We start from the raw sequence: 12,522 nt of genomic DNA on the forward strand, positions 1-12,522 counted from the left end.
TTCTTTCTAATTTCACTTCAAAAAAATCACAGTAAAGTTTAATTTTATACGGACTCTAAAAAACTAGCTTCACTTAAGTTTATGGCGCAAGCCTTGGTAATTACACACTTTAAAGTAGCATAAAAAGTTGTGCTTTATAGTGCTAACCACTACCCATACCCCGCTTACCTATTGCATATTCATAAAATGTATACGCAAATAAACACCCCACAAAAATGTCCTTTAAACGCATTACGCCCAAGAAAATTGGCCATTAAGGCGTGCTACGTCGCCAGCTTGACTGTAACAAGTGAGGGTGATGAAGTCGTGCCACCATAAAAAAATCCAAAAAAAAATTTAGTAGCTTGCTTGCAAATTAAACAAAGGTGCGAGCATAATTTGAAAATAGCAGCTCAAAAAAAAAAAACAAAAAATGTGTGCCGGAAATGCAAATCCCCACCACCGACGGCTTTTCGCCAAGACGCGCACACTACCCACACTTACGCCGCGTTGTGTGCTGAGGAAATTTCTGTGATATGACATTAAATTTTTCCACCGCAACTTCAATTTAAATTTCATTCACTTTTTTCCAACTTTTTTTTTAAGCGCACACTATGCATGAAATTTGAAACTCGATTTTTGTTGTTTTTTTTTATTTTGGTGCGCTCACTATCAGCAACACGCACGCTGTTGTTGTTTATATTATGCTTTGAATTTTCCATTGTCTTTATGGCAATTGCAGCTAATAAAGTAAATTATTATTAGCGCTTCATTGCCTGGCATGGCTTTATTCGGCTGTCGTCTGACTGCCAGCCTGCCGCAAGTAGTGTATATTTCTTACTCGGTGGCAACAATTTTGTTGATTACATTCTTTGCCTTTTTATTTTTTATGGATTTTTTTTGTTGCTGCTCTATGACACCTTAACCGCTGTAGTGGCTATAACATTGACAAAAATTGCATATTAAGACAGTTAGCTGGGCGTAACAGTTGCAGTGGAAGTCTTGTGCGGTGTGTAGTGTTTACAGGGTGGCGGCATGCAAAATGTTGGCAAATGTTTGAATGGTTCATTTTGTAAAGTTAATGGAAATATGAAATTTTTATTAATGTCTTCTTGTTGGTCGACTGGGAATTCTTGGAAAAAGAAAACAAAGAATTCTTTTTTGCGTTTTAATGCATTCGAAAAGCTAACGCAGGCGTTTTAATGCATTACGAAGTGTACTTAAAATTAGTTACATTAATAAAGATTTATTTTATGTTTATGCAAATGATTTTTGCTTAGTATTCTGACACATTTTTTAGATGATTGTTTTAGAGGTGTATGTATACATAAAAATAAAAACAAATGATATTCGACCATGAAGGTACAAACTAAAATTTTCTACGAAATCAGTCAATAAAAAAATAAAATTGTAAAATAAATAGAAAAGCTGGTACCAAGAATCACTCACTGATATCAAAACTATGTATGGCTGCCCATGTTGATGGCTGTCACTAAGTTCCCTTTAAGCCCCTTCACACACAAATATTTTATTTATATCGCAATTCTCAATATAGTTGTATTTCAATTTGACCATATCTGTAATTTTATATAATCAAATACATAAAAATATTACTGCTCAAAAGCGCTACAAGCCTTCGTCTTAAGCCCCAAATAATACAATGCAAATCTAGAAGCTTTAGAGAAACGTCGAAAATTGCTACAAGCGCAGGTGGGGAGCGCCCAAACCTAAGGAAAATAGTTTTAGTCACATATAAAGTATATCTATAAGAAATGAAACACATGTCGTAACGGTATTAAACGCATTACACACATGGACATATGTACTACTTAAAGTTCTATATACCACATATGAAATACGCGTAAAGTGATATGTTAAGCCCCGCTGGTTTAGTGCTAAGTTGACAAGTGTTGAAAATATGTTAGAGTTTCTGGTAGTTTTCCATCACTTTGTTTGAAAGATAGCATATAATATTATAAAAATGAAATATATAGATTATCCACCAATGGTTGCTGCAGCTTTTCATATTTTTAATGTTTTTCATTTTTTCTAAATTATATTTCATTTGATTTAATTTGTATAATTTTCTTGAATTCCTTTACTTTCCATATATTTTGTTTTAATTATTATTATTATTTCATTTTTATATTCATAACTTATACTTGACTTTGACTAATAAGCGGCTTCTCTATTTTTAAAAAATTCCAGGTCGATGGTGTCGAAGAGAATGGTCATCACCTGCCGATGCTAGAAATGCAGATCCCTCAAGGCGATTATACTCCTCAGTCTTCCTCGGCAGTCCTGGTGAGTACTTTTTCTTTTACTTTTACTTATTATATTATTATATATTATGCTAGTTGGCAAATTAAGTGCTTTAAAGCTTATTTTGAAAATCAAATATTTTTAAGCTTTAAAAAAAGCAAGAAGAAAATAATTTAAATAAAGCAAACAGAATTTCAAAGCTAAGGCTAGGAATATATACTCCAATATATACTTTGAAAATAACACAATCTACATTTGAGTTGTTGAGCTGAAGACTAAGAAGGATAGACAAGTAAAGTACAAGCAACGAGCAAAAATTAGAAAAAAAGGACTTAATGTACGAGTTAGTAGTGTAACGGTAAAGGATAGCTAGAAGAAAGGGTACACGGCTATTTAGATTGAAAGCTGACTAGATAAGCAGGACGCTGAAGGAGAAGTGATTCATTTGCGGTAGAAACCAGATATCGCAGGGAGGTTGAGGTTGAATTTCTGATGCAAAGCTTCAAAAACACGCAGCAGATGATGCATTAGGAATATCCGGGTATTGGCTACAGACGTCCATACATACATAGCTATAAATTGACGTTGAGGAGAGTCACCCTGAATTTGAATGCGTACAGCAAGGAAGCTGGCGCTATACACAAACGTACGTAGAATGCAAAAAAAAGAGCACAAAACTTCAAAGCAATGAACAAAGAATGCAACGGCAATTGAATGCCGTTGATATAAGAGCCAGCCATAGACGTAGCCACATTACTGCCGCCACGTACCGTAGCTACAGCCACTGACAACGCTAACCAATGCTGAAGCTGAAGCTGATGCTGATGCCGATGCTGAGGATAATGATGAAGTCGGTAGACCAGTCAGACAGTCAGCTAAGAGCGCCTCGGGCTATGGCAAGCCAGCCATTCAAAGGCACACTAATCCAACCGTACAGTATACCGTCTGCTGCCGCATGCCACATAAATACATATTACACGTATGTATGTCTACTCCACAGAATGTTAACGCATCATCTTGCAGTCTTGCAGAGACCCGAAGAACAAAAGCAAAACAAGTTGATGGAATTAGTAGGAGAGAAGGAAGTACCGCTGGTACTGCGGTGCATTTGCTGTTATTACCGGTGATGCTGGTGGTTACGGGTTTATCCGTGGCAGCAACAGCAGCATCAGCAGCTGAGGCAGCGGGAAATGAGCTTCTCAAACTCATTTGTGGTATGCATGTCGTAGACGTTGTAGAACAGTTGATAGAACATGCCTGGCGTCCCAGCTGCCGCATTGCCAACTCACCAGCTCACCGGCTTCAATAGCATCGCATAGCAAGGCATTGTTGTTAGTTGGCTCACTGGTTGACTGGTTGGTTGGCGCGAAATGGCTGCCACACAACTTACGCGCACGCGCATGTGGAGTAAGCGCATGTATGCAAGTAGTTGGTATGTGGTTGCAGCGCCAGTGGCCACATGTGGTAGGCATGTTACTGAGTTAGTAAGAAAGTAAGTAGTAGATACATCAACTGGCGAATAGCGCAGCAGCCAGAGAGATGGTTGAACGATGCTCGATGGATGGATGGATGGATAGTTACTTAGCAAGGCAGGCAACGAAGATAGTAGAGAATGGACTTGGAAGAAATGTGGTGGGGCAGTGTAGGTGGTGGTGCCTCACTATGCAACCGTGTGTTTGTAGACGCTTAGCTGCAAGTATGTATGGCAAGTGCGTGCACAATTGTTGGTAATGAAGGTTGGCGCATGAGCGCTTAAGCGGAATGCTAGGGATTGATGGCTGTTGCTGTGGCTATGGCCGAGAGCCACCAGCAGCAGCAAGTTAGCAGGCGGAAATTGCATTGTTGAATGATATTTACGCGTCGCATAACGCAAAAGTTGGTGCCCTGGAAAAGTAGCAGGAGCAGGAGCAGCAGTGGCGGTGTAGCGACGAATTAGGCATGCACCCATGCATTCAAGTGTCTAAGCAAAAAGTGCAAAAAGTGTTTTGCTATGAAAAAGAGTGAAAGGACTATGTTAGGTAAAGTAGAAGCATTTATGTGTTTTTATATGTATATCTTGTATATATATCTTTCAACTCAGCTCTGTGATCCATATTATTTTCCATTGTGCGTCATCATCCTTTACATTCTACGGGTTGTAGCGCAACATGGACTTTGCTAATGCTCGTGCCGATGTCTTTTAATTGTAAAACTCCATTGAGATATATATTAACAATTATACATACAACCATTTATGATATATTCTGCTCTGAGAGCGTTATGATTTTTTATAACAAAATCTATATCATTGAAATAGTTTGACTGTCACAAGCATCCGAACAATAACTGAAACCATTATTAGAATCCCAGAAATGCATAGCATTAGTATATCTCCCCGCCATCAGCAAGTAATTTGCTTAGATCATCTTACCTAATGCACTCCACTTGTTGTTGTTGCATTTTATGCACAATGCTGCTCTTAGCCAATTCGTTAAACTCAATTTGCAAATCATTTTTCCATAGAAAACCAATTCAAACGCAACCACAATCAGTCTGCCACGTCTTCCATGCCGATCATGCGCAACATTCGCTGAAGCCGTGCTTCAAAATGTGCGCTGCTGCAGCCTACAAAGCAATAAGAACTCAAGCGAAGGTGTGCGATCACTGCGAAGAGTCTACGTTTCAAAAGTTGTGGCAAAATTATAAATAAAACCAATCAAGCAATACGCAAGAATTTCAGGCTTTTGTGCGCGATATGGAAATTTGTGCGTCTTCACCGCGGATATTTGCGTATGCCATAGTTGTTGCATTTATTTTTTTATTATTCCCTTTCTTCCTTACTTTGGTAGTAAAATATTGCTATGAGCCAAATTCAGCAGAAACTAAAAAAAAACACTTTGGCAGTCCGCTGATGACCTTGGTTTGGTATTAACAGCAAAATAAAAGTAAGCAAGCGATCTCGCAATGACAATCGTAATGATTTTCTTTGAAATACACTCTGCAACAACAATAAACTTTGCACCGCGGCACCATGTCTAGTGCTGTCGGTTAGCTAAGCTTCATGTTTTTTCACTCACTTCATCGACTTTATTTGAGGTTGCTGCATTGGCGGCCGCCACTTGTATAAAATGTTTATGGCGAAAGCATTGCTGCAGGCCCAGCGCTCATGTCTCATACCAAAATTGGTGTATTTACTCAATTCACAATAGTTATAACAGTTCTTTGTTGTGGAGACGCGCGCTAAATTTTCTCAGTCGAACTTAGTTTTGATTCGTGAGCCAGCGGTCAATTATTTCGATACCACTTCAATTGTAGCATCACGCTGTCGTCATTTCCAACTACTCACTCACCAACCGCCTATCCTTACAGCCAAGATCTATCGGTTTTATTTCGCCGACAGCCTGTCTATCGTCTTTGCCATTCGTCTCGGCTCGACTTGTTTAATCTACATTCGCTGTCTTCAAACGTTCCACTTTACCGCTACGATTTTCAAATGCGCTGTCTTCACGAACACATGTTTTTTTGTTGTTGTTGTTTTGTTTTTTGTTTTTTGTTTGGTCTCCTTGCGGCATCACTGCTATTCGATCTCGATCGATTTTCGAACGTGGTGTAATAACACTAAATTGTTGCTGATTATCCTTTTGGCGGTTCCGTACAATCCATCGAGATACAACGATCTCACTGTCTGCGCCACAACTACCACGACACCATGCACACTAACTACTTTAGTCAACGCCGCCATTGGGCTGCAAAAATGAACGAAGACAAGAATGTAATGACTTTTACCGTTCGTTCTTACGCGATTTTTCGCGCAAAATCTTTATAGTATACTCTCACTATAGTATTTACCCCGCACTCTTGCGCTCAACCTTCTTTGCGATCGTTAGCTTTATGCATTGCCAGCCAAGCAGTCAGCCAGCCAGCCAGCTCGTTTGCATATTGAAAGCCACCAGCCGCTGCGGATATTCGGCGCGGTTGAGCCATGCGCAAGCGCAATTGCACTGGTAGTAGTAGTGGCATGCCACAAGCAAACGAACTCCATTGTGCGCGTCTGCTTTGCACACACAAATATACAAATATACTTTTTTTTGACTTTTTCTTTAGTTTCTGCCAAGTCATTTGCTGCCTCATCGCTGTTCCGCGTCTATGGAAAATGGCGTTACGGCTGCTGGCAAGCAAAGAAATCAGCAAAAGTACCAACAAACTTTGTCTGCCACATGCATATATGCGGCGGCCGGTAAGCATCAGTTGGTACCGCTGCATGCTGCATGCCACTTGCATGTAGAACTATTTTGCATACCATACGGTCGGGTTGCTTGTCTATACACTGCTGTTATTCTTACAATTCGGCATTGCGCTTTAGTGGTTCGCTATTTTTTAGACTTTTTCAAATCCGATTTTTTTTGTTGTCTTTCGTGTGCTTTGGCTTGAATTTGAATGAAATCAAGCAAAAATCAAAGCACTTCTGCCGCCTGCACTGACATGCTGTTACAAAAGGCTATATAAACATATGTGTGTACTTATATATATTCTTCCATACATATATATACATGTATGTTTGTATGTGCGCGGCACTTATCAGCGCAGGTTGCGCTTGTGTTTAGCGAATCACTTACAGCGAAAATCTCAATGCGATTGCTTTGAGAATGCAAAATCAGCAATAATACATGCTACAATTGTACGAATGCCTGTAAGTGTGTAAATATGTAGCTACAAATAGGCAGTTGCATAGCACATACATTCGTACAATACAAAGCATTTAAAGTTGTACTTAGAGATGCAAAGCGTTGCGCGCGCGTGTGCCGCTTCAGTGATCAGTCTCAACAGCATCAAACAAAGCGGCAAAGACGGCAAATTTCCAAACACACATATATTTTACTGGTATTCTAAGCTTTGCTAGCATTGCTTTGCTGATATTTGCAACGTCATTCATGTTTGCCATGCTGGTGTTGTTGTTGTTTGCAGTGTCGAAATGAAACGCTTCACTTGAGCGTTATACCAGCGCTTTGTCGGCATTTCGCCGCCACAAAAAAAAGCACAAATATGCCGATAAATACTTGCATATATAGTTTAGATTGTTAAATCAAACAAAAGTTTACATTTAGTTTATGTATATATACATATATATAACAAATATAAACGTGCGTCTGTTGTTGGAGACGCCGCGAAATTGATTGACGCCGCTCAACTCAGTGTTAACACTTCTAAAATTGACAAGACATGCCAATAGCTTTTGTTGTATAAAAGAAAAGCTCTTTTGTATGCGAAATCCGCTTAATTAATGCAGCCGACCGCCGCACTCACCTCTTTGCCCGCATGCGGAAATACACTTTTCACTGTGCACCGCTGTACTGCAATAAATTCAAATTAATTTAAATTTTAAGTAATTTTTTTTGTTGTTATTACAATCGCAATTTATTCCATTGTGACCATTGAAATGTGTGTTTGGCTTGTCAGCCGCCCACTTGCTTTGTGCAGAAATGTGAATTGGCAAAATTTTTGGCATTTCCTACCACGGCTGCCTGCAAATTAGCTGCGCGCTCATACACATCCAAGGAAGTATATAGTCATATACGTGAGCATATGTAGTGTGCGGTGTGTTCTTCTTTATTTTCACGAAATTTCATTATCACAAAAGCGCTTTGCACTTGCTGGTGCTTTGCAATGCAACAGCGAACGCCAACGGCCATCATTTCCGTTCTGTAATGAGTTTTTGAATTCCTTAACCTGCATAGCGCTGAGGTAAAAAATTGGCAAAACTCAAAAGTTGAATTACCTCTGTATGGCAGAACGAATTTGAAATGCTTAAAAGATAAGGAAAAAGCGCCGAAAAAAATACCAAAAAAGTAATTGAAAAATTTAATTTTCGAAAAAAGTATTTTGAAATTAAATTTGTTTGTTTGCAGCATAAAATTATGTTTTTTATGAAGAAAATTATATTTGTAATTACATGTGTGTGATGTGAGTTCTGTATAAAATACAAAACGTTTTCGCCTTTCAAGTCAATATTACACATTTAACACAAGATTAATGTGTGGCAATTAAGTTGCACATGCGCAGAGTGGCGATGCCAGAGATAAGAAGGAAGCGATAAATATAATGTATGTGGGTGAAGAACTGTCGAAGAAAAATACAAAAATTTAAACAAAATAAACATTTACAAGTTTTAAAAGTATGATTTCTTTAAATATTATTTTTTTAATTTTTTTTAATTATTTTTTTTTTTTAATTTTCAAAATAATATTTTTATACCTATATATTTTTTTTGCTTTAATTTTTTTTATAATTAAAATAAATTATTTTAATTTATAAATTATTTATGTTATTAAAAATATTTTTTATTTAATATCATTCTTCAAATTCGACACTGATACCATCAGCTGCAGGGTGTGAAAAAGCAGTGCACAACTTGTAGAAAAAAACTTTCTCACGCATTTACATTAACCATTAAAATGGCGACGCGTTGGCCCAACCCAGTTTCAAGGCTGTTTCAAAGTTTGCAATGACCTTCCAATACACAAGAATAACAAAAATATTATTTATGCACACATATGTATGACAAATAATATGTAAAAACCTTTGGCGCTACTGAAATTGGCATACGCGCTTTCGCAAATAACCGAAAAGTGCTGAGAAATCACAAAAACAAAAACATAAAAACACAATAAACATCAACAAATTTCGCTACCGATCCAAATGCGCACAACGCGACAGTTGTCGTCAAACCGATTTTGCATACCAATTTTTCGCCAAAGCGAATTGCGCCGATGCAGCGTGCATTTTAAATTTGCGGCATGCAACGGACGTGCTGCAACAGCAACAGCAAGCGCTACCAAAAGTCATATACACACAAAATGAACAGGCATACAAAAAATGCAAAAACAATAGCAGCAACAACAACAACAACAATACGTGTGGCAGTAGTTTGTGCGCATATAAATGTTTTTACAATCAATTAACGAAACAATAAACGTTTGTTGCGCTGCCAGACACGTATTTCATTTGAGTATCTAGAATATTAAAATGAGATCAACTGACGGCACTGACTTTTCGGTCATTTAAATGCGACGAAGTGTATTGCGAGCGAAAATCGAAAAAAAAAACAACAACAACAGACAAACAGCAAGAGTTAGGTGGCAGCAAGGCAGCAAAAGGGAAATTAGTAAATACGTAGAATACACACATACATATATACATATGTATGTATATAAATAAGCCTGTGTGTTGTAGGTGACACCAGAAACTTGTCAGTTGAGATGAAGGAACTTCAATGAAAAATCAAAAACGCTTTAGTTGACAGCGCGGCGGCGACGACGACAATAAGTGCGGTGCGTATTGGAAAAACGCTAGTGGAATGCTTAAGAACATTGTTTACATTTTGCTGTTGCGGCACGAAATCCTTGCAACAATTTAAAATGCGGCGCGACCACGTTCAAATCCCAGCGCTGACATGGAGCGCGGCGCGGCGCGTTCAAGTCAGAAATTGTCAGCAGGCGTCGCGGCGGTTGGGCAACACTGTTTAAATGTTGACAATGTGTTGATTGTGCAAAATTGACTATACTAAGCGCGCCCGACTGCCAAGTAGGAGTAAGTCAGCAATTTGAAAGCAGACTGCCAGCAAACAAAAAAGCAACGCGTTTGTGCTAAAAATAAGAAAGCGAGCGCGCGTGCACCAAGGTGCGAATGAGCGCTTAAGCTTGTAAGCCGCAGTACAGTGTTGACCATATAAATATATATTATATATATATATATATATATGGGTTGTAACCTTGCCGGTAGAGCGCGATCAATCGCTGACCCGTTACAACAGCACAACCACCTCCACCGCCGCGAACTCCTTCACCGTGCAACCGCTAAGACGATTATTTATGAACTCTTCGATCGGCCAAGTGTCAACTGAATTGACTGTATTTAGCACAAACGATCTGTGGTTGTACAGGCAAGATCTGCGCTGATGAAATGAAGCCTTAAAGCATGAAATGAAGTAAGGCGAAGTTGCGCGCGCTGTTGTCACAACAACATGTTTCAATGCGTGTTCGACCAGCAGCAGCAACAGCGCGCACTACAAATCTACACAATGCACTTACAAGCCGGAGCAACACGTAGCAAGAATGGCGGCGCGCAGCAAGCGACAAGCGCGTAAATGAATGAAGGAAACAACAACAATGTCGTTGAATAAAATGTTTAAAAAGTAACTGCCTTGCATTGCGCTATACACTTATAAGTCTTAAAAATGGCAAAATGAAAAACGGAAATAAATAAAATCGCTGCGTTTTTTCATTATTAATTTTTCGAAGATCACTGCGCGATCAGCCAACAACAGCCTCCAACTCTGGCAAGCGGAGCCTTCAGCTTAGCTCCTTATGCGCTGTCATTGCAATGCGTTGCGTTGATGCTGATGATATCCCCAAGTGATTTTAAGGTGTGTTGCTGGTATTTGCACTCGAGCTTTGCAGCGCTACCTTGGCTGCACTGTCTTTTTTGGAAATTTATTTCATTTAATCTTTAACTCTTTATTTGCCGTTTTAATTTTGTTTTCTTTCATCATTTCAAAATATTTTATATATATATTTTTTTTAACTTTTTCGTGTCTCTTTATAAGCGATCCATGGTTTTTATGCGTTCGTCGCGCGCCTATGGCGGATCACATTTCATTGAAGCGCAAAATTATTATGCTTAGTTTTGAAGTGTTTGCGAAGTTTTTTTTTTGTTTTTTGGCTGGAAAATGGTCAAGAAAGTGACTGTTGCAGCCGCTGATCGCTCACTAGGGACAAATGGTTATGGCTTTGCGCAGACGATCGTTGTGATCTGCTCGTTTCTCCAATGTATTAAAGGAAATATATTTTGCTTTTGACAAAATAAATATTTTTATAACTTTAAGCTGAATTTATGTGACAAGCTGCGCTATGCGCTGAGGGAGTTTTTTTTAAGCTTTTTTTTGGATTCGTGCTGGCGGTGCAGGCTTAAGCGACGACATTTTTGCAAGCTTTTGAAGGTTGAAAAAATAAAGTAGCAAATATTGTGTAAGTAAAAATAGTACAATTGTTGTTAATAATTTATTTAAATATTTTTTTAAGTCTTATTAAAAAATTATAAAAAAAAATTAATTTCTGCTAAGAAATTCGATACTTAAATTTTAAATAAATTAATTTCATTATTCCATGTGTTGTATTGCCTTTTGATTTTCAAATACTTAATTCCCGACAATTTCTTATAATATATTCTATATTTTAGTCATTAGAGAGATCAAAGCATTAGCTATCATCCTTAATTCGTTTCCCATACTCTAGCTGGAACTTATGCAAATTCTCGGAAGTACTCAAAATCTGAAATGAAATTTTAAACTTTGTATCTTCAATACCATATGTGTTGCTCGTGCTCACATTCCTATAAACAATATATTTTGTATGCGTTTTTATTGATTTGCCGATGACGAATCGCCAGATGCCACGCAAAAATGTGAAACGTACACGCCTACAAGTGAAACCATGATTCACCGACCGAAAACAATAACATTTAAGAAACACACATGGTTGGACCTTTTTTACGCCCCGAGCTTTATTATAACAAAAACCTTTAATTTACTTACTTTCTGGCATGATTTATGTACAGCTCAAGTTTTTATATTTCATACTTAAAGGCTTGTTTCATTTAAGAAACACTATGTTTTTATTTTTGTTTTGCTCACGGATTTCTTTAACCCATTCAGACGAAATATTTCCAACATAACCGCAGTCAGTCAAAAACACTGCATACATTCCATCTAATTCCAATTTCAATTCATTCATTCATTCATTTGTACATTCATTCACTCCTGTGCTGCCGCACACACACACACGCACAAATGCACATGCGAAGGCACACATTCGCCACGAATTTGATTGATGGCGAAACATATATTTCATTTTTATTCGCTAATAATACCAACAGACAAAATGTTATAAATATGTGGCCACAGCACACTACTACATTTGTATTAGTTTATGTGCGTGTGTGTGTGTTTGTGTTTAAGTTTGAAAGGAAAAAAATTAGTGAAACCCCCAAAATACACCGACACCACGCAACAAATCACGGCTTTGGTTGGCTTAGCATTGTTATTTTAGGTTTAAAATGTTTATTTGATTTTGTTTGGGCGCGACTTAAGTTGTTGCATAGTTATTATTGTGTGCATATAAACAATAATGAATCAAAATCATAGTTGGAAAAAAAATACGACAAATCACAAAAAGACACCAAATCGTTTTAAGCAAACAAAATCACTTTTGTTCAGTTTTAAAGTGAAATATAGCGGTCTATAGTGTT

General features: G+C 37.9%; 1 protein-coding gene across 1 annotated transcript in view; it reads left to right on the forward strand.

Moving 5' to 3' along the window:
• Positions 1–12,522, forward strand: part of LOC105213891 (homeobox protein homothorax) — a 249,552-nt gene that overhangs the window by 188,344 nt on the left and 48,686 nt on the right. The window contains exon 9 of the mRNA XM_011186990.3: positions 2,188–2,283. Coding sequence (XP_011185292.1) covers positions 2,188–2,283 — 96 coding nt within the window. The remainder of the gene's footprint in view (positions 1–2,187; positions 2,284–12,522) is intronic.

This window comes from Zeugodacus cucurbitae, chromosome 2, assembly GCF_028554725.1.
Source record: "Zeugodacus cucurbitae isolate PBARC_wt_2022May chromosome 2, idZeuCucr1.2, whole genome shotgun sequence".
NCBI lineage: Eukaryota > Metazoa > Arthropoda > Insecta > Diptera > Tephritidae > Zeugodacus > Zeugodacus cucurbitae.